Raw genomic sequence first — 21,326 nt, 5'->3', positions numbered from 1 at the left:
TCAAGAGTAGCTGGGCTTGTCGCTGGGAAGGCAGCAGCACCCTAAGAGTTAAACTGCAATGACCTGGAACAACACAGATCAAAAAAACCAGGAATTCGATACAGTTCAACATCTTCAGTGTACTTTGTTATTTACCATGCACAGCCCGTGCCAGCTGTAGCTGACCTTCTGTCTCAAGCTGTGAAGAAAGGCCTGTATTTTGTACTTATGGGAACTTCTCTTTCAATATATCCCCATAGCAGCAACCTTCCAACCTCCTCCATGCCCACACCGTGTAAAATTGGTGATGCAGGCAGCACTTCAATAGAGTCACCATGTCTCATCACCAGGACAAGCAGTGGTAGTAACTTCAGTGGGCAAACTGGGAAGATTTCCTTTACTGGGTTGGAAGGAGCAGCCCCCAAACAGTGCATCCCTGAGTATATGGGAATTTCAGTGCACTTTGGATATTCCCATCAGTCATTATCTGGGGAGATACACTTAGCAGAGCAGTCAGTTTTTCACTTGTCTCTTATTACTGCACATTTGTGACTGTGTATAGGGAGTAGGGCCCTGGAGAAATGGGGTCGTGGGAGAAGATAGTGAACAGCTCTTCCCTGCCTCCTCTGTGTATTTAAAATTTGTGAAACCAAAGGAAGCTTCCAGCTTCTTTTTTTTTCCAGTAGATGAAGCATTCCACAAACCCCAGGGAAGGCAGAGCCACTCACAGTGAAATTATTCCACAGGGCAGGTCTGCAGTTACCTGCTGTGCCTCACTCCAGAGCAGGGCTTGGAAAACACGGGTGGGACCAGAGGCACCGCTGCTTCCAGCTGCTCTCGTGTTATGCGAAAATGTTATTGCTTTGAAAAATGTTATTGTTTCTAAATGAGCGGGGTATTTTTCCAGCTTCAGCCCACACTGTTGCTGAAGGCAGCGCTGCCACGTCCCCCCCTGCTCCTTCCAGATGACGGCCCCGTCCCGCGGGCGGTCCCCACGCAGGGGCACGGCCCCGGCCGATCCCAGGCTCCCTGCGGGCCCCGCGGGTGGGCCTGCTGACCTTCACAGCCCCCACGCACCGAAATTCTGCTGAGCCAGGCCATTTCACACATCTGCCTGAATTTCAGCCGGGTTTTGCTGACTGTCCCTGTGCCGCCACAGGCGCGGGCGTGCGGTGTTTGAGTGAGCGAGTGAATGACGGACAGGGACATCGCTCCGCGGGGTGCCCATCCTGCGGGACATGCGGGGGCCGAGTAGGACTGCGGGGACAAAAGCTGGGGCACAGCGGGACAGGTTCGTGCCACAGCTGCCTCCACAGGAGGCCGAAGCGCAGCGCGGGCCGTTCCCGGAGAGCCCCGCAGCAACCGGCGCGGGGCCCGCACCGAGCGCCCGCACCTCGGCAGGGCCGGCCCGGCGGAAGGCGGCCCTTAGCGACGGGGCTCGCCCCGCCCACAAACCGCCCCCTCGCCCACAAACCGTCCTCCCGCTCTTCTATTGGTCGCTTCCCTCGCGGGGGGCGTGGCGAAGTGAGACGTCACGGGAATAGCGCTCCCTGATTGGTATCGGCGGCGGCGGGCAGCCCCGCCCTCGCGGTCCCACGCGCGGCCGGGCCCGCCCGGCGGGTACATTGTGCGCGGGGCCGCGCCGGGCCCGCTCCGCGCTTCCTCCGTGCTTCCTCCGTGCTCCAGCCCCACATTCCCGATCTCCGCGTCCCTGGCACCCCGCGCTGGGGCTTCCCGCCTCACGGAGATTTCTGCTCGGCCAAGCCACGGTGAGTGTTCTCCCCCCGGGTTCGCGCGCCGCTGGCAGACCCCTTTGAGCACGGGGCTTGCGGGGGTTCGGAGCCGCGGGGATGGGGATGGGCCGGCCCCCGGCAGGAGGGACCATGAGTGCTGCCCCCGGTGCCGGCCCGAGGCTCGTTGGGGCTTCGGAGCATCGTGTTGCATAGGCAGGAAGCGACAGGAAAAGGTTTAGGGAGGGGAAGGTCTTCTAACTTCCAAAGCAGAAAAAAAAAATTAATGAATATTAAACCCCAGCTATTAATTTCATTAATGAGAAAGTCAGGTGGCATTGCTTTTTGCTTTGCTTTTTTTTCTGCCTCTTTTGTCCCTATGTATACATATATCTCAAAACTGTGCTCCAAGGGACCCAACTTCCATGGGCTCTGATGAAATCAGTATTAAATCAGTTTGAACAAGCCTGTCTAGAGAAGTGAGCAGGTTTGCGTGAGTGACAGAGCTGAGCTGACAGGGGAGAAAAATAGTTCTTCCTCCTCCTCCTGTCCTCACAGGCCCCTTCACATTTAAAAAAGTTAAGAGCATATTTGGTAGTTGTGTTGTCTAATTTTGTTTTGTCTTTATTTTCTTTATCTCTTCTCTTGTGATTATTGGGGTAGGGGGCTTAGACCAGCCAGATCTGTGCTTGGAAAATCTGCCCTCAGCTTTGCATAAGCAGACAGCTGAATGTTTCATACTATTCCAGTGGAGAGTCCAAGTGTCACGACTGCTCTGTTTTCCTTTCCTGGCAATCTCTGCCTGGGTTCTCTTGTGATCTGCTGGAGAGATTTCCTCAGCCAGGGTACTGTGCGATTTTGTAGCCTTCCTCCAAACGTACCTCTTCCTCTCCAGGACAGATCCAGAGCCACAAGAGAAAAACAAGCAGCTCTGCAACCTTTAAACTTTGACAGCTTCCCTTGTTTTTCCTTCTTCCTTCCTGCATCTTGTGACAGTTGTTTTTATTGAAGTTACCTTAGGAGCAACCCGAGATGTGTAACACAGCCCATGTGTTCTGCTGGTGGCCAGCTGCTGCTGTTGGCTCAGCTGCCCTGGTGACAGGCTCAGTCCAGAGTTCTGAGCTCTCCTCTTTCTGCTTTCTTCTCTCTGCTCCTGAGCTCTCCATCTCTCAAAGAGTGACTCCTTGATGCTATAGGATCCTTTCTGGGGCCTCTCTGTTTTCCTGGTGCTGTTTTCTGCTGCAAATCAAATTCTATCTGAAAGCATATTTTGTCTCTTTTGTGTCTTTAACCCCAACCATCTGCTCTGGCTTATCTTTGTGATAAGCCCAAGTAAAGCACTTGGGGAGGAGGCATAGGTGGAAGTCTGCTCTGCAACAGGAAGGTGTGGGGTGGCACAAGATTCTCAGAATTAAAAGCAGAGTGAAAATTGCTGCAGAATTGCACCATAATGTAGAGATGTGAGACTCAGCAGCTTCAGCACTGAAGAACTTAAATTTCCCATTCCTTTCTTGTTCATTTTCTCAAGTATTTGAGGATTGTTATCTGAAGTCGTCCTGCCTCCGCATGTGTGCAGAGTGTGGTATCCTCTCGTGCTGTGTTTGGGGCAGGCTCAAGTAACTCAAGCAGGGAGATTGGTGTCTCAGATGTGCTTTTGCAGAGGAGTTCAGGCCAGTTGAAAATGGTTTGACTGAAGGAACAAGGCAAAATATATTTGTGAAGGCAACAGCTTGGGGACAGATGACAAGGTATTGCATAACATGTATTCCAAGTGTGTGAAAATGAGCATGAGTCTGATCCATAAGATGGTTCTTCTGGCTCTGGAGGGAGTGCTGGACATGTTCTGGTATGGAGATAAGGAGTGTGTGCCTGCATATCTGTGTGTACATATGCACATGTGAATTATGATAGCATTTCTGTCCCTGTGGCGGTGACCAACCATTCCCAAAGCCTGCAGGAGTTCAGGTCCTTCTTAGCAGTGAGGGGAAGTTTCAGGCAGTGTTTAGGAGGTGGATGAGTGAAACAGGAAGGGCAGGATGTGGCCATCTGTGGAGGTGGGAGAGGAGGGCAGAGTTGGAGGTGCGGATGGAAGTGGCAGCGTTACAAAAGAGCGTTGAGCAGCGCCTTGGCTTGGCCCCGAGTAGGTGGGGCAGGACAGGCAGAGCTGGCCCAGGGTGTTGGTGGCAGCCACGCTGTGCAAGGGGCAGCTTTGGAGCCCTGTCAGCACTTGGGCCAGATTTGCTCCCCTCTTTCACAGGCTGGAGTTGAATTGCAGTGAGCATAGCTGGCATTGCTGAAAGCAGTGGCTGCAGGGATGCTGGCTGGGAAGCATTTAGCTGTAACAAGCTACCCCAAGCCCCCTGGCCTGACCTTTAACCACCATCACATCTCTCTGTCTTTGCTTATCAGCTTTATATCCCCTCAGTGACTATTAGTATCACTCCAGCCAGAGCAGACAGCTCTGTCTTTCCCCCATTGCTTCAGCCTGGGAATGCTGCATGTCCCATAACCACTGTCTGCTTGCTGACCATTAGGCTTTGCAGGGACTACCAGTTTTATATGATGGCCTGTCACATTGTGGTGAGGTAAATTTATTACTGTACCACACTGGCAATCACTCTGCTCTGCTTGCAGGGTATGCAGGATGCCCAGGGCAGCCTGGGTGCTGCAGGGATGCCACAGTGGCACAGAACTTGCAAGCTGAGTCTGTGGTTTGATGCTGTGTGAGCACCAAAATGGAAAAATCAGAGGTTTTTTGTTCCTTCTGTCCAGAGCCAGAGGGCAATAAGCAATGGCCTGTCTTGCAGTCCCAGCCCCTTCAATATCTGTCACTTGGGAATGGATGTCCCCCATGCCCAGCAGCATGAGGGGCTAATCCATTCAGGAGGCGTGAGGGCCTCCCATCTCCACAGCTCTGAACTCCAGCCAGAATTGCAAATGAGCAAAGCAAACCTGGCAGTTGTACCATGATCTCCTGCCTGGCAGGGGAGTGGGGAAGGCAAAACAAAACCCCAGCTTAACTGGCCAGGCCCAAAATTGAAATCCTGCCCTGACAGCAGGCAGGTAGACAGACCTGTTTGGTGTGAGCATCCATGACAGGGCTTTTGGTCAGCCTGGCCACCAGAGCACTCAGCTCTGCCAGCCTCAGAGCTGGGAGAGTGGGAGGATCTGAATAAGATCTCTGGAGTCAGCAGCTGCTGTGGTTGTTCTGGCATTAATTTGATGTACACCACATCTCATCTCCTAAACTCTCCCTGGGAAGTGGCATGTGGTTCCTCTGTGTTTGAAGCACATTAGCAAGTTTGGCTTGCTTGGAAAGGACTTTATCCTGCCCAGATGGGGCTGGGGTAGGTACTGCAATCAAGTAGGCTGTTCCTACTGGAGCCTTTTTGGGTATAATTTGGAAGAGGGGATTGTGAACTCGCTTGCCTCCTCTGCAGCCCCCCATTCATTTTGCAAAGCGCCTGTGATTGATCTGGCAGAATGGGATGTATTCACAAGCAGAGCTGGAGGGCAGCAGGAAGGACAAAACCCCACCACAGCCTCTGAAATGAATCACAGGCTCTGAAAAGATCTGCTGGGGTTAAGGCATAGCAGTGAAAAGCTATTGTCTGGAGCCTGGACTGTGGCTAAAAGCATTATTTATCCCAATTTGGGTAGTGGTTGTAGGAGGGCGTGGTATTCCCAGGAACAGCAAAGCCAGTGTGCTTAGTGGTGAACATGAACTTTATTTGATTGTGTCACAGGTAGCTCAGGAAGCTTTTTGGAGTATCTCAGCTGCAGAGTAGCAAGTGCAATACCTGATTTGCAAATAGAACTGCATGGATTGCATGCAAAGAGGATTTCCTACAGGTATTTTTAGTGTGGTCGGTGCATGGTTGCTTTTGACTCAGATGAGTGCATGCCATAGATTTGAGGCACTACATCCCTTTTACAAGTGCTTTTGTGAGACAAAACAAGAATCTCACTAATTGGTTCAGCTTGGCAATAATGTTCTGATTTTTCTATCAAGTAAGTGGCATTTAGTAGATTCTTGTGGTGTCTGTAGGCTCAGAGTGGGGCATGGGTTTAAGGGGAGGAATGGTGAGTACTGCTGGGGATGGGATATGAGAATGTGAGTGGGATATGAAACTCAGACTGAGTTTCAAAATGTTGAGATATGTACCCGGATCTTCTCCAGACAATCTGATTCCTGGAGCCTACAGAATTGGGCTTGGAAAACCTCCCAGTTTCTGTCTGAGCCAACAGAAGGAGCCTTTCACATGGTCTCTCTGTTTTCTGTCTAGGATGTACAGGCTAGACTAGGAAGTGAGAAAATGAGAAGAAACGATAAGGATGCCTCCCATTCTCAAAGGTTGGGGCAGGATCAGAAATTCTGCACTGGGGGGGATGGAGTCAGCTGCCTTTCCTTTGTTTGCCTATTTGCAAATCTGGTGAAACATCAAGAGTTTGTCAGGAAGGGCAAATCCAGAGCGATACCCTCTGATTCACAGCAGTTACGTTGTCTGAATTCCAGCCTGCAAAATCCCAGTTGCATCTTTGCTGTGTTAGTCATCCTGAAGAGAACAGGAACAAATTTGGCTGACACAGGCAAACCGCTGAATTCACTGGCATGGCTGGAGATGAACCCAACCTGTAAGGGAGCAAAGTCTGCATGCAGGCCCACAGTGTGGACAGGGCAGAGGGCATGCCTGGGAGATGATGTAGTGAAGGTCCTGTGCTGCCCACCTGGCAGCAGCCCAGGCTCCACGCTCAACAAGTGTGCTGCTGCACTAAATGCCAGGTGCAATTTCAATTCCTTTCATCTCAAGCACTCTTGACAGAAGAGCATTATTAGTGTTGAGCATTTCGAGCAGCTCCAAGCTGTGTACCTGACGGTCTGCTGTGTTATGCAAGGACAGGAAAATCATCAGAAAACATCTTCACATTTGTTCCTTCCCCTTTCTTGTTTTTTATGTCTCTCCCCCACCATGCTTTCCTGTTTTCTGTTGGTTTTTTCTGCTTTTGAAGCTCAAGATGCCTCTGAGTACGTGAATGCCTGCATGTAACAGATCCCCTTTCTCAAACCTTTTGATGGTCACCAGTGCTGGGAAATTGCATCTGAAACACAGCTGTATCTGGCTCTGTGTTTGACAGCGTGTTGCCTCACTGCTCTTTCTCCTAAGCAGTTTTGCAAGGAGTTCCTCCCTGTGAAGACAACACAGTAGGTGACTTTTATATTTCTACTTTGCTAGCCTGTACAATAAAAAGGGAGAAATTGGTTCTGTAGCAGTAATTTTGGCCTGGGATAATGCTGCTGGCTTAAGCACCAGGTGGTGGAGTCTATGAGAGCATTGGAAAGGTACAGAAGAGCATTATTAGTGTTGAGCTATTGGGATGAGATATTTGGGATGAGGGAGCAGGCACATTACTAATTAAAAGAGAATTAATCCCACCGCTTTCAGGGAGAAGTTAAACTTTGGCTAAATTCAAGACAGTGTGTCAGTCACCAGGGTTGATACTGTGAGATGGAGAGAAAATAAAGATTAACCTTATGCCTGCTGTCACTGGCCATTCCAGGTGGGTGTGCTCTGATTTGGAAGGAGTGTTGTATGTTGTAGTACAGCCTGTGCATAGAGGGCCCATATGGCTTCTTGGGAATGAAACTCTGCTGTAGTTTGAGCAGCTTCATCCAGGTCTTGTAAGCTGAGCCATCAAGGAACCTTACTGCTTATTGATTTACTTATTTACAGCTTTAAATAGTTCATGGTTGAGTGGTGCAAAAAGAAATGTGTTCTGCTTGCTGCTTCTCTCATGGGTGAAACAGAAAATGCCAGTTTTGGATCATGGGACTTGGGGTCTTTATTGGTGTTTAGCCACCCTTTAGGATCTTGGGAGAACATTCATAAACCCTGTGGTTTTGCTCTTCTAAGTAGAAATGATTCTTGATTGCCTGAAATCCCACTGGGGAGCATATAATCACTCTCAGATCTTGTCCTCTTGAAAGCAAGCAGGATCTCAGCTGTGATTCCCTGCAGGTAGTGAATGAAATTGGAGATTTGTGGAGAGCTGGTTGGTTTGAGATGGAGGGGGAACCCCAAGCCTGCTAATTATAGTTCATGTATCAATAGCCTTTCTGAGCTGTTCTCTCATATGCAGTTCTTTTGTGATTGGGGACAGGACCTGATGCAGCTTCAAAGTATCCATGTAAGAGGCACTTGGGTTTTTCAAGAGGTGGTAGAGTGTCTCCTGAGGTTCTCCTAGAGGACCATTCCAGCAGGGCCTGGGATGGAAAGTCTTCTCCTGGTTTGTAGGAAGCAAAAGGCAGTCGGACAGGAGAGCTGTGGTTCTTCATGTGGGGAGTTTGGCCAGCTCTCTCCTTTTGTTTTTCCCCTTGTTCTCTTTGCAAGCTTTGTCCTGTCCAGAGAGACTGCTGGGGCGTTTTCTTCATGAGCTGAGATTTGAGGGGTCTTTTCTTCTTGAGCCAACTCCTTCCCTCTTTCAGGATTGCTGTCTGCCCTGTCTGGATGAGTGGAAGGATTTTCAAAGCAACCTTATCTTGCTCTGCTGGAAAAAACCTGTCTTTCCCATCCTGGCTGCACAAAGGCTGCAGACAGCCAGGGGAATGCTTCAGCCAGCAGACAGCATTGGATAGCTGTCAAAAAGCTGATGCCCCTCTGCCCTCATCCATATGGAAGAAGGATTATTATCTGCCTCTGTGTGCAGTAAGATCCCTTTAAAGGTTATGCAGTAGATAGTTATTTTTTCAATAACTGCCTTTTGAGGGAAAAGAAATGAATGCAGCGTGGAGAAATTCAAGCCCCAGTTTGTTCAGGTCGTGCCTTCTGCTGTTCCCATTGACATGGCTGTTCCACAACAGCTTTGTGCATGATGGAAGATGCAGCTGGGAGCTCTGATAACCCCCAGGCTCTCACAGAGCAGGTGGGAGCTTGGCAAAGGCCACTGACAGGTTGCTTTGTGTAAAGTACTCCTCATTCAGAGCGGTTCTGCTTTTTCTCTTTAGCTCAGTAGTTGGGTAAGGGAGCAAGGAGTGTGGTAGGGGCCCAGTTGTTCTCTGCATGCCTGTGCTTCAGAGAAGTGCATGTGTCACAGGTCCAGCCTGCTCATGGCTGCAGTTAAACATGGCTTAAATTGAAGCACTTCTGTGCACATGGTGAAATTGTAGAAGACACTTTGCCTGCAGGCTTTTGAGGTTTGTCAGCCGCTACATTTTGGAAGAAATTTGCCAGATGAAGTAGCTGCTGCCTGCAGTTTCTGTTTGTCTGATATGGGTGAGATGATGCCAAGGTCTCTGGCAGACTGAGGCATGCAGTGAGGGGAGTTATTAGGGGGAGGATCAGTGTCTGCCACTTTTCTGCTTGTGTCCAGCTATGGCAGGATCCAAGAAGCCCTCAGAAAAAGCTGTTTGGGTGTTACTGAAAACCACAAGCAAGGCTTTCTGGTGAGATGGCTGCACCCCAGAGTTCAGGGGTTGCTTTAGTTTTAGTTTAATGGTCTGTCTAGCCCTGCTTGTCTGTGACCAGTGACATCCAGTGTCATAACTCCACTCCAGGAGAGGCCAAGTAAAGGGGCTGTGACTGTGGCCTCTTCAGCTTTCAGAATTCCAGCTGTGCTGGGGGTCAGTTGGTGCCTGTAGTGAACATGATAGAAAGAGCAGTGAGAACTGGACTGCCAATTTATTTCCTGGATATTTTTCAATACATATAAGATAGAAATATTATTTGCCTCCAAGTTCCCTGGGATAGATATTTGATGCTGGAAGCCTGAGATTTGAAATATATGTGTGTGTATGCACATGTGTGATATATGTACATGTCCTTATGTGTATGTATATATAAAAAATGGCTTTGCTGCAGCTTTTATATAGACATTTCAATTTTTTAAATGACCTGCTCCTTCCACTCTGAGTAGGTGCTTTTAATCTTAGTGTCAGAAAAATCATTGCTGCCTTCCTGCAATCCCTGTGTTTGTTTCCATAGCTATCCTATATAAAATGCTTCTTTTTTTGTGCATAAGCAAATCAAAGGTTAACAGTGAATAGTTGACCTGAGCTGTGAGAAAAGAAAGCCATAGCAGTGTCAGGGTGGTTTCTGAGGTTGTAGGAATAGGAACCTAAATCAATACCTTTTAGCAGACTCATAAATGTTTCATTTGTATTCCTCGCTTCGGCGCTGACATGGGAATCCAAATAACCCCTTAAATTGGTGTTGTTCCTACGCTGGGTGTAGATGTTGGAAACATTTCCTTCAGATGCACTTCAAATTGCTGTTCCATAATGGCATTTTCCTTCCTGTTTTGGAGCCTTGCTTCTGCACAGCCTCCAGTCACGAGTGAAATGAGCTTGTCAGCCTCTATCCCAGGCTGGCAGAGTTTGGGCCATGGAAATGGACATTTCCCACCCAACAACCCACATGAATGTTCTGCCCTCACTCAGACTGAGCAGGACTTGTGGCTGCTTGGGCAAGCTGTTGTTCCTGCATGGGGAAGTGCAGAGACTTTTCCCTGGACTGTGACACAGCCCTGAGGAATGAGCGAGGCCTTGAGAAGACCAACCTCAATAACTCTTGACAGCGTGTGGGGAAGGAGCAACATGCCCACAACTGTTTGTCTCATTCAGACTCTTTTGGAGGTGCTGGAGAAGCAGGGGCAGGAAGTTCTTTAGCAGAGCCTGAGTCAGGCGACTTATCTGGCCATCTGCCTCCTCCTGAGGTCATCCACCCGTGGAGTGTGGGAGGGTTGAGCAGCTCCAGGTCAGTGCCAGGTCAAGGCTGTGACCTCCTGGCAGCCTGGGAGCGTAGCAGCCATTCTCTCAGCATTTTGTGGTTTCCTCCAAGACCCCAGTGCTGACTGGGGAGAGCTGGGCTCATCTGCAGACCTTGTGTTTGCAGGCTGGAGAGACCCTTGAGAAATCCCAGCCTGTGAAGAGCAAGTTTAAAAAAACCCATCCAACCAACATTAACAAAAAGAACCCATCTAAAAAGCCTTCCCTGACTGTCTTGTCTAAACAATTCAGTGACTGGAGTGAAGGTTGACCCCATTTTGATTTTTTCAGGTTCATTTTTCAAACCTCAGGACAAGTTCTGTATTAACTTTCTCCTGTAGGAGAGGGCTGTGCATGTGTATCTGTCTGTCTGCTTTAGTTACATGGGAAGCAAAATACAGCTGGCTAAAGGATTTTGGAGTAAATGACTTGGATTTTGTCATCTAGGTAGTATTAATTTAATTAGTCCAAAAGGGTTTTCTTCTACAGGCAAGGATTGGTATCAGGTAGCACTAATGTGAAATAGTAGCTAATAAAAGCCTTGTGTTTGATTCTGCCTGTCTGGTAAAAAAACATAATTTATGTCTTTCTTTTGTCTTATTCTGAATAGAATCTGTCCTGAAAAATGTTTAAGTCACATGAGGTGTCTGATGAGTTTTATAATCAAAAAGTACAACAAATGGATTTGGTAAAATCAGTTCAAACTTTTGGCTTCTGCTGGTAATTAAATATTTTGTAAATAAAACCTGTACCAGTTGCTTTTCCTAAACCTGCAGTAATCTACATGAAAATCAGAAGCCAGACTTAATTTCTGCTGAGCCAAGAACAGACCAATGCCCTTTATCCTGGATAGTCTGCTCTCTCTATGCTGTTTTCTAAGGAAAAATAATTCTTCTGTGGTTTGCCAATACCCTCTGGGGGCTGTTGAAACAATCTACACCAAGTTTGGGGTTTGATTGCCTCACTTTGTTGCTCCTTTGTTGAAACCAAAGCAGAATTTCCCCCTTCACCCCGCTCTGCTTTCTTGCCCTGCTGAGCCTGAGTTAGATTTTTTGGAGGATGCGAGAGTGGAGGAGCAGCCATGGAGCCCGAGCTACAGGGATGTCACCTGGAGCACTGAGATCCACTGGCAGTGTACCAGGGTTGGATAACTGATGCAGGTGTTCTCCATGCCTTGTATCAGTCAGGATGAGGGAATGATGCTTTCCCTGTTTGTCTCCCTGCAGGCAAGAGCTGTGCCACCATGTCGGTCAGCGTGCACGAGAACCGTAAATCCCGCACCAGCACCGGCTCCATGAACATCCTGCTTTACCACAAGGCCTCCCACCCGGACTGCGTCCTGTCCCACCTGAACACGCTGCGCAAGCACTGCATGTTCACCGATGTCACCCTCTGGGCAGGGAACAGGTCCTTCCCCTGCCACCGCGCAGTGCTGGCTGCCTCCAGCAGGTACTTCGAGGCCATGTTCAGCAACGGCCTCCGGGAGAGCCTGGATGACGAGGTGAACTTCCATGACAGCCTCCACCCGGAGGTGCTGGAGCTGCTGCTGGACTTTGCTTACTCCTCTCGGATCATTATCAACGAGGAGAATGCCGAGTCCCTCCTGGAGGCTGGGGACATGCTGCAGTTCCACGATGTCCGAGATGCTGCGGCTGAGTTCCTGGAGAAGAACCTCTACCCTTCCAACTGCCTGGGCATGATGCTGCTCTCGGATGCTCATCAGTGCCGGCGGCTCTATGAGCTCTCCTGGAGGATGTGCCTGGTCAACTTTGAGACCGTTCACAAGAGTGAGGACTTCAACAACCTTTCCAAGGACACTTTGCTGGACCTCATCTCCAGTGATGAGCTGGAAATTGAGGATGAAGAAAAGGTCTTTAAAGCTGTCATGCAGTGGGTGAAATACGACCTGGATGAGCGGAAGGCTTATCTCCCAGAACTTCTGAGGAATGTTCGTCTGGCTTTGCTTCCTTCAGAATGCCTCAAAGAAGCCTTGGCTTGCGAGGACTTGATCATGGTGGATGAAAGGAACAAGCTTGTCCTGGATGAAGCTATTCAGTGCAAGAAGAAGATCCTCCAGAATGATGGGGTGGTCACCAGCCTCTGTGCCAGGCCTCGCAAAGCTGGGCACACCTTACTGATCTTGGGAGGACAAACCTTCATGTGTGATAAGATCTACCAAGTGGATCACAAAGCCAAGGAAATTATTCCCAAAGCAGACCTGCCGAGTCCACGGAAGGAATTTAGTGCCTGTGCCATCGGCTGCAAAGTGTACATCACTGGAGGCAGGGGCTCAGAGAACGGGGTCTCCAAAGATGTTTGGGTTTATGACACCGTGCATGAGGAATGGTCCAAAGCTGCCCCAATGTTGATCGCTCGGTTTGGGCATGGCTCAGCCGAATTGGAAAACTGCCTCTATGTGGTTGGTGGGCACACTGCAGTAGCTGGAGTCTTCCCTGCATCTCCTTCAGTTTCCTTGAAGCAAGTAGAGAAGTACGACCCCATATCCAACAAGTGGATGATGGTGGCTCCTCTGAGGGACGGAGTGAGCAACGCCGCGGTGGTGAGCGCCAGGCTGAAGCTCTTTGTCTTTGGTGGCACCAGCATCCACCGCGACATGGTGTCCAAAGTGCAGTGCTACGACCCAGCCGAGAACCGATGGACCATCAAGGCCGAGTGCCCGCAGCCCTGGCGCTACACGGCGGCCGCCGTCCTGGGCAGCCAGATTTTCATCATGGGAGGGGACACGGAGTTCACGGCAGCCTCCGCCTACCGCTTCGACTGCGAGACCGACCAGTGGACGCGCATCGGGGACATGACGGCCAAGCGCATGTCCTGCCACGCCCTGGCCTCGGGCAACAAACTCTATGTGGTTGGAGGCTACTTTGGCACCCAGAGGTGCAAAACTCTGGACTGCTACGACCCCATGTCAGACACGTGGAACTGTATCACCACGGTGCCTTACTCGCTCATCCCCACGGCTTTCGTCAGCACCTGGAAGCACTTGCCCTCGTGATGAGGGGCAGGGCTGGGGGCTTGTTTCCAGGAGGTCAATGAAGGTAAGGGTCTCCTCCTCTTGCATTAAAAATTACTGTCTTGCCTCAGTTGTATGTCCACACACCATGCTGAAGCCACAGGTGCTCATGAAGTAATTTTATGGGAAAATATTCATCCCGATTTAAAAGTGGGATGCAGAGCCAGGAAAGATTAACCAGCTCTGCAGTGCTCTAGTGTAAGTCTAGATAGTTCTAAGGATTCTTTTATTTCCAGATGATCCTCCCAGTATCTTAAGATATACATATACATAGACGGTTGGGGCATCTCCTTCTGCTCCAAGGTAGCTGGATGTACCAGCCTCACCCTTCTGTGGTGGTGAGTCCACACCTGCTTTCACCATGGAATACATCCTGTTTCCATGCAGCTGAGGGAGTTAAGGTTCCTAAAAACACTGTATGTGACTCCTGGGAGATACCAGGGCAAAAGTGCTTTGGAATGTCTCAATAGTTTGATATTTTTGCTGATTTTTCTGGGTGATGTATTTAGAACTGTTGAATATGTTGGCAGGTGACCCTTGGAATGCCAGCAAATCCTGGTTCTCTTTTTATGCTCTCTGTTTGCATTTCAGTGGGCAGCAGAAGCAGAAGTGCAGAAGCCATGGTGCATTTGATGGTCTTGGCGTTTATTTATCATCCAAACAGTTGCTTGTTAAATCAGAACTTCTGAGACTTCTGTGTCAGACCTGAGTGGGAGGGAAAGGGTTTTGTAACCAGAAGAAGAATGTGTTTATCAGTGTTTTGGGTTGTGTGAGAATAAGAAAGTTGGTGGAAACCCATGATGTTGTGTCTCATTCTGGTGCTCTGATTTTCTCTTGCTCAGAGAAGGTGCTCCTGCAGTGCCCCTGGGACAGGGTTTCTGCTTCCTCCCCTCTCCTCCCCAGTGGGGTGTTTGGTTGCTGTTCTGGTTGTCAGTGTGGCTCCACAGGGCTTTGCATGTCCTCACCAACCTGTGCTGAGACACAGCTGGCCTGGCAAAGCCCAAAAACTTTTCTCATCTTGCATTGTGAAAGCAGATAGTGATACAGGCAGCACTCAGATAGCATCACCTTCCCAGGAAGTCAGTAACTCATCTGCTAGCTCAGTGTGCAGGTTTCTGAGTGCCAGCAGCACACACAGCCCTGCTCTGGTGGTTGCAGCCTGCATCCCAGCCAGCTGAAGGAGCTGGGAATCCCTCACTATGGGTGTGGGATTGACAAGCTTCACTTACAGTTTTATTTGGAAAGTGGGGACTGTGGGGAGGGAAATTCTTCCACAGACTCATCAAAATCCACTTCACTTAAAACAGGGAGAAAGGAATGCTGCCCAAACCCTCTAACACCCTCTCACTTCCCTGCTTTCCACTTGGTGTGGTTGGTGTGCCTGGGAACCGCCCAGCGGGTGAAATTGCTGGCACCTCCCAGTGATGATCTTTTTTGATGCCAGGTGGGAACCAAGGAGGAGTTCCTGGCACCTCAGCCAGGGATTAGCGCAACATGACCACCTGCTTTTCTCAGATGGGAAAAAAATCAGCCAGGGCATTATGCTGGCCTTTGTGAAACACCTGGTTTTAACATGGGTTGGACATCCCTGAGGGCAGGAGTGGAAAGGGTTAAAATGAGACATTAAAGTGTTCCCAACACTGTAAGATAATGGCCTTTCCAAATTCTCCTCCTCAGGCGTTGCCTAGCATCTGTCACAGTGGCTCAGTAATCTAATTAACTGTCACTTGGCTATTAAATATTGCAGCAAAGACTGTGAGGACTCCATCATTTTCAGCTCAGGTCAATGGGGCCTCCCTTTAAGAGCCATCCTAGAGCTGACAGTTAATTTTCTCTGGTAGCAGATGCGTCTGAATATTAAAGCTCAACACTAGCCACATGGCTGGGAGTAGGAATAGGGGGTAGTTTGAGATGGGAGTCAATTCCTCAGCTACTAAATAAAAAACAGTCTTCAAAGTCACAGTGATGTTGTTTTCCTCCCCTACCTTTTTTCCTCCCTACTGTATTTGGGTTGTTCAGACCTAATAAATAGTTTTGTGGGGGTTGCATTGACACTTCTTTCCCCCCTGTAATTGGGAGCCTGACACAAGCACAGAAAACTAGAAACTGCAAATAAAACTGGTGAAAAGTCACTGTGTGAGGGTTTTATGTGCTTTTTTGGCTCTGCCTCCAGTCTTCGGTTAAAAGAACTATTTAAAATACATGCGAGCTCTTGCCAAAAAGAATGTCTGTCCACGTGATTTTTCTAGAGTGGGGTTTTTTTCTTTTAGTAAGTTTTATTTCATTTAGTGAGTGAATGTCCCTGATGTGCACATCCCATGTGCCTGCGTTGGTTGTCCTGGCTGTGCAAAAACTGGACTTGGGAGCTGGGGTAACTGGTTGTAGGATCCTATGGCTATGATCTAGTTCACCCCATTATCCTATTGCAGGTCTGGCCAAGGGATTTTCTGGTTTGCAGCTCCCACCATGGAAGGTCTCTGCTCAAACACCTGATTTGCTCCTTATTCAAGTAGGGATGCCCAGAAGGCAGGTTGGCCAGCACCTGTCCAGTTTCCTATGGAATTGCTTGCTCTCACCTGGAAAAACTAAGGAGCAGCCACCCCTCAGAGCAGAGCAAGGTGGGCTGGTGGAAAAAGGCATGGGCAGTCACATGGCAGGAGACAGAACTTTGTCCTCATGGAAAAAACAACCTCCTGCCCATAAACTGGTCCCTGAAAACCAAATAGTCTGTCCTTGACAAATGTTGGTCATAAAGCACCCAGCCTGCCTTTCTTGTGAAGCATAAAACTGATCAGCTGGAAATGCTTCCTCCAGGGCATGGCCTTTGCCCTTCCCAGACAGACCGGGGACACATTTCAGCAGAGGTCCCAGCACTGCTGCCAGGGAGGCTGTGTGACATTAATTTAGTGCTTATTACCCACAGTTAATTCCAGGGATCAAGTGTGATTAGCAGTATGAAATGTGAAAGCCTCATCCCCTCCCACCCGAGGTGGTGGAGCCATAGGGGAGGCAGAACATGACAAATGAGCACGGGGCTAATCAGGACTCTGTGTTGATAAGGACGAGCACAGCCCAGCCCAGGGGAGGGGGGTGGGTGGTTTGTCACAGTGCTGTGCAGAGACAGTTGATGGGGACAACTCAACCTCTCCTCAGAGGTGACTTCAGGCAGCACCAGGAACAGGCTCTCCAAGCTGCCTGTCTCCACATTAAAGTGCCTTCTCCACACTGTCTGTCCTGTGTGACACTGATTTTCACAGGGCAGTCACAGATAGCTGGTGGGATGGTCACTTCAGATTTCATGGTCCAGCCAGGGAAGGTGAATTGGAAAGAGGAGTCACTGCATCCCTCTGTGCTGCCTCCTGAGCCTCAAATGCTCTCCTGGGGTGGAGATGTTGGAATTCCCATCTCCAAACAAAGAGGACAACCCCCAACCCAGGAGTTCCCTGCCCAGAGGTTCCTAATCAGGTGCTTTTTAGTTCTTACAGTACCCTCCTCACAGTCCTCACTGTAGGGAGCAGAGGCTGGTGGCTGTCACTGCTCAGGCACCGATTCCTGGGGCACATCAGAAGTTCAGAGTTGATTTTGTGGCTTCCACTGGAGCCCTTTGGTGTGTGCTAAGCTCCTGTGAGAGCTGAGGGTGGCACCAGCAGCTGGTGCCTGCCTTTGGGTGGGCGCTGAGTGCCTGAGGCTGAAAGGTTTTGAGGCTGTTCTGGCACCTGAAATCTGAACTTTGGCCCCAGAGCTCCTGCAAAGATTTAGGCTGTGTGCCAGGCCCTGAGCTGTATTCCAATACTACACTCACCAGGAATTGGGTCAGTTCCATGGCTTTTCCTGGTTATTATATTACAGCTTAGATAACAAGCCTTTTTTTGCAAAGATACTTCTACAGCTGCCTGGTGTGGCTCCCTTCCTTGCAGCATGCATCATTCCCAGCTCCAGCAACAGAGCCGTGCTCACAGCAAGGCACCTTCCCATGCCAAGCCCCCAAAAAACTCAGGATATCTCCTGGCTCCTAGAGGCTGCTGCTCACCTGCATGCTGCTGGGGTGGGTGGTTGCTTGCAACCTGCTGGAATTCCTGGAACAGAGTCACAGCTGGTTTCTCTCCCGGTGGCTCCTAGGGAAACCCATTTGCATGTGTATAATAGGGAGGCCGGATAAACAGGGATTGCAGTTTTTCTGCCGCTGCTGCTCTTTCCAAGGGGCTGGTTGTCTCTGAAGCCAGTTTATCAGGCAGTGTTGGAAGGGAGTGGCTGGCCTGGGGAGGAAAGTCGATGAAAATCAGGCTTTTCCTAACCCTGGGCAGATGGAAACATGTGCAGTCTGAGCTTGGCCCCAGACTGTATTAATCAACCCCTTGGAAATGTCAGTGATACGGAAGTTTTTGGAGGAACCCGTGGAAAAAGAGAAAAAGGGTCTTTTTGTTTTGTCTGTTCCAGTTTTTGGGCCTTCCTCCTTGCCCTAAAAAAAAACAAAAGAGAGTGAAAACTTTTCCCTCAATTTTTCATTCCCTTATCATGTCCACTGAAGTTTGCTATGTGGCTCTGAGCCCTCCCCAGCTGAAGCCCCCTCTCCTGTCCTGCACAAACAAAGGACACCCCAACTCCTGAAGAAACCAGCTGCTTTCCACCTCAGGGAGTTGGGGTGAGTGCCCTGTGTGGGCTGAGCTGAGCACCACACCAGTTAATGAGCTTTCTCTTTCCTTCCCCAGATGCCAGAGTCACATCCATGTCCCCTCTCCTGTGGCTGGAGCCAGCACAGTGACCGAGAGCCTCCTGTCCTCCCGCACAGGACTCCGAGGCAGCTTCCACATCCCTTCCTGGCACCAGGATGGGAGGCACAGCTCCTGCCTGCATCACACCAGGGGTCACCAAGGGCTACCCAGCCCCACCAAGGGCTACCCAGCCCCACCACTGCTCACTGGCCACTGTGCAGGGATGGAGTCCAGAGTACTGCCTTGCCAGGCTGGGCACAGGGATGGCTTGTGGGCTCCCATGGACAAATAGGGCTGGGGAGATGGAGGCTGCATCCCTCAGCAAACATGGCTGGATAGCCCTTCTTGTTACTCAGTTTGGGGGTTTAAGAGATGTTAATATGTTTTTCTCTAAGGCAGTGAACTTGCCATTGGCAGTGCTTGCTGCTTGGGTGACTTGGAAGTGTTTGTTAAAGGGAACAAGGTGAGAGCACCTGGCTCTCCCCATCCTCTGGCCATTTCATGGAGGCAATGGCTATTGAAATATTAAAACATAGGAGCTTGCGATGGCTGCCAGCATCACCATGTACTGTGACAAAACAGGACAGATGCCTTTCGGTTTGTACTTTGGGCCTTTTAAATTTTTCCCCCCTTTCCTCGCTGCTGTTGTTTGGTCAGAGGCTGGGTAGCTCCCCACACACAGCTGCTGGGAAGAGCACAGGGCTCTGTTAGTGTGCCAAGGCAGCAGCTCCACTGCTGAGATATTCCCCAGATAAAGCCCACTGCGTGCTCAGAGCCGGTCTGCTGAGCTTCCCTGTGCGTGGGTGAGGCTCTCACTGGCAAAGGAGCAGAAAAAGGGGAGCAGTGGGGAGTGCTTGGGAAGGGGCACCTTGGCTCCAGCAAGGAGGGAGAGCAAGAGGATTAGGGTAGCATTGCAGGATGGGCTGGGGAGGGATCCCCCTCCTTCCTGCTGCACCCCACAGCCTGGCTTCCCCTTGGAGAGATGTGAGCGTTTCTGACGGCGTGCTGCCTGCCAGCGCTTGGGCTGAGGCTGCCCCAGGTTATCCATGCACGCTGGCTGCCAACTGTGTTTGGGATTATGCATCCAAGAGCTGTCAGCCCGAGCCATTCCTCGTTTTCTGTGGAGGAAGGCACGTGGATCTCAGGCTGTCAGTACAGGGATGCAGCTCCTGACCGGCCGCTGCTGAGGACTGGTCCTGCAGTGCCCCAGCATCCTGCTTCCCTGCTCAGCACATCTCCAGCTTCTCCAGGCTCTCCTCTCGCCCCTGGATGAGGCTGGGCTGCAGCCTGGCCAGCTGAATGATGCAATGCCATGAAAAGCCTTGACACAGCTTCAAACAGCAGAGGTCTTTTCGGAGCAGCGGGTGCCGTCGCTGCCGGGAAGAACACACGTTCCGCACTGCCAGTCTGCCATGAGCTGGATGACGTTTATTTACATCTTTTAAGCTTTTTTTTTTTTTTTCCCTTCAGCTGCTTGTGAACTTTAATAAAAATGATGATCTGGGAAACTGTTTGTGTGTTTTTCACAGGAGTCTTCATTCAGAAGTTGGATTTAGGTCTAATAACAGGGCCGAGGACTAATAACAGGGTTGGCACTCCGTGGGGTGGTTCACAAACAGCCTCCAAAGCAACCAGCCCAGCTGTAATTATTATTGCTTCAGTGCTTGGGAAACTGAGGCACAATGTCAAGTGTCTTGTCCAAGGTTAATGGTAGATCTGGGAATTAAATCCAGGGCTCCTCATGTCCTGAGGACATCATGTGGCTCTCTGTTCTACAGCTGCTCTCACTCAGCTCGTCCGTGCCACGGTTTCAGGAGAACTTGCAAGTCTGCAGTGCTAAGAACACCTGCCAAATAGGTTGAGGGGCCCAGTGCAGACACAGCCGTACTCCTGCAGGGAAAGCCAGTAATTTCTAAGGAAGACAAGAAGAATTCATGCTTCTGTTTTCCTTATTTGCCTTCACTTGGCTGCTGCAGCTCCCAAGAAAGGGGCCTTGTGACAGGAGAGATGCACTTTCCAGCTGGAGCTGCTTTCCACGCTCCTCTTCCATGTGCATCTCTCCCCATCCCAGAGGAGCACACAGAGGCACAGGGAGATCCAGCCCTGCTCTGGGAACACTCTGAGAGGGTTTTCCCTCCCTACAAGACCAGCAGCTCCAGCTGTGCTCAAGGCTGGGATTGCTCAGAGCAGCGAATTGGCATCAGGCAAATTTGTATTTGCCTCCTCTTGTAGCAGGGGTTGTTGGGCTTGGGAAGCAAAACTTCCTATGGGTGTTATACAGAGTCTCAAAGGGATTTGGAGCCTGAATTTCTGAGCTGCAAAGGAGACAGGGATCCTGTCCCCTTGCCTGCAGGAGCTGGGTGGGCAGCAGCATTAGCTGACGTGAGCTGGGTAGATATGAGTGTAAAGCTCCATAGAAAAAGCTCATTAAAGACCCCTTTGGGAAACCAATTCAGGGTAGAAATTACTGTTTGATGAGCAGGAGAAGGGGAAAAGAGGAGCGGGGGGGAGGTGAATGAAATCCCCTATAGTTTTGTTGATTCAGGTTTCATATGCGACTCTGGGACTTTAAATAGCAGCTGGGGAGGCTTTGCAATAGGCTTGCTTTGATATGAGCCATGCAGGGACCTGCTCTTTTGTATTTATTCTGGAGCTTGCCTGGGAGACAATTCAAAAGCAATCAGCAGCTGCTGTGACAGCAGCAACCTGTTGCTATGGAATTAGAAGTAATGAGAAATACAAAGGTTTCTTGGTTAGCAGCAACAGAATAAGAGGGGAGCAGGAGATAGAAGTGGATGTAACAGAAAAAAGCTACAGCCAGAGCTGGGCTGGCATTTAAATGGGAGGTGCAGGGGTAGAAATGTAAATGTGATTTGTTTTCCTTTTTAAAAGAGCTTTTTTGCCATCTCAGCAGGTCAGGCTCAGCATTGTCTGGGAGTGAGCTCTTAGGAAAGAGTCCTGTCTGGTGGTGGTGCTGGAGTTGTGTGTTCCCAGGCTCCCGGGAAACAATCCCTCACTTTATAGCCAGCTCTCGCTGTGGGGTGTCAGGAGCTCAGACATCTTCCCCATGGAGTGCCAGGAGATCCCTGCAGGAGCAGGGGGGCCCATCCCAC

The 21,326-nt window shown here is 50.0% G+C and overlaps 1 protein-coding gene across 1 annotated transcript; it reads left to right on the top strand.

Annotated features, from left to right (window-relative positions):
• The first annotated feature begins 1,653 nt into the window (after positions 1-1,653).
• On the top strand, positions 1,654-19,653 carry KLHL25 (kelch like family member 25). Its single transcript, XM_054272623.1, has 3 exons — positions 1,654-1,748; positions 11,697-13,526; positions 18,211-19,653. The coding sequence occupies exon 2, from the start codon at positions 11,714-11,716 to the stop codon at positions 13,481-13,483; it is 1,770 nt and encodes a 589-aa protein (XP_054128598.1). The 5' UTR covers positions 1,654-1,748; positions 11,697-11,713; the 3' UTR covers positions 13,484-13,526; positions 18,211-19,653.
• Positions 19,654-21,326: the final 1,673 nt, after the last annotated feature.

This window comes from Melozone crissalis, unplaced genomic scaffold, assembly GCF_028551555.1.
Source record: "Melozone crissalis strain CALT ecotype California unplaced genomic scaffold, PUWL_Pcris_2 ptg000014l_1, whole genome shotgun sequence".
Classification (NCBI taxonomy): Eukaryota; Metazoa; Chordata; class Aves; order Passeriformes; family Passerellidae; genus Melozone; species Melozone crissalis.
The sequence above is the reverse complement of the archived record's forward strand: the minus strand, read 5'-3'. Positions and strand labels throughout refer to the sequence as shown.

Coding starts and splice junctions, on each gene's coding strand:
- KLHL25 (XM_054272623.1), top strand. CDS start 11,714: ATGTCGGTCAGCGTGCACGAGAACCGTAAATCCCGCACCAGCACCGGC.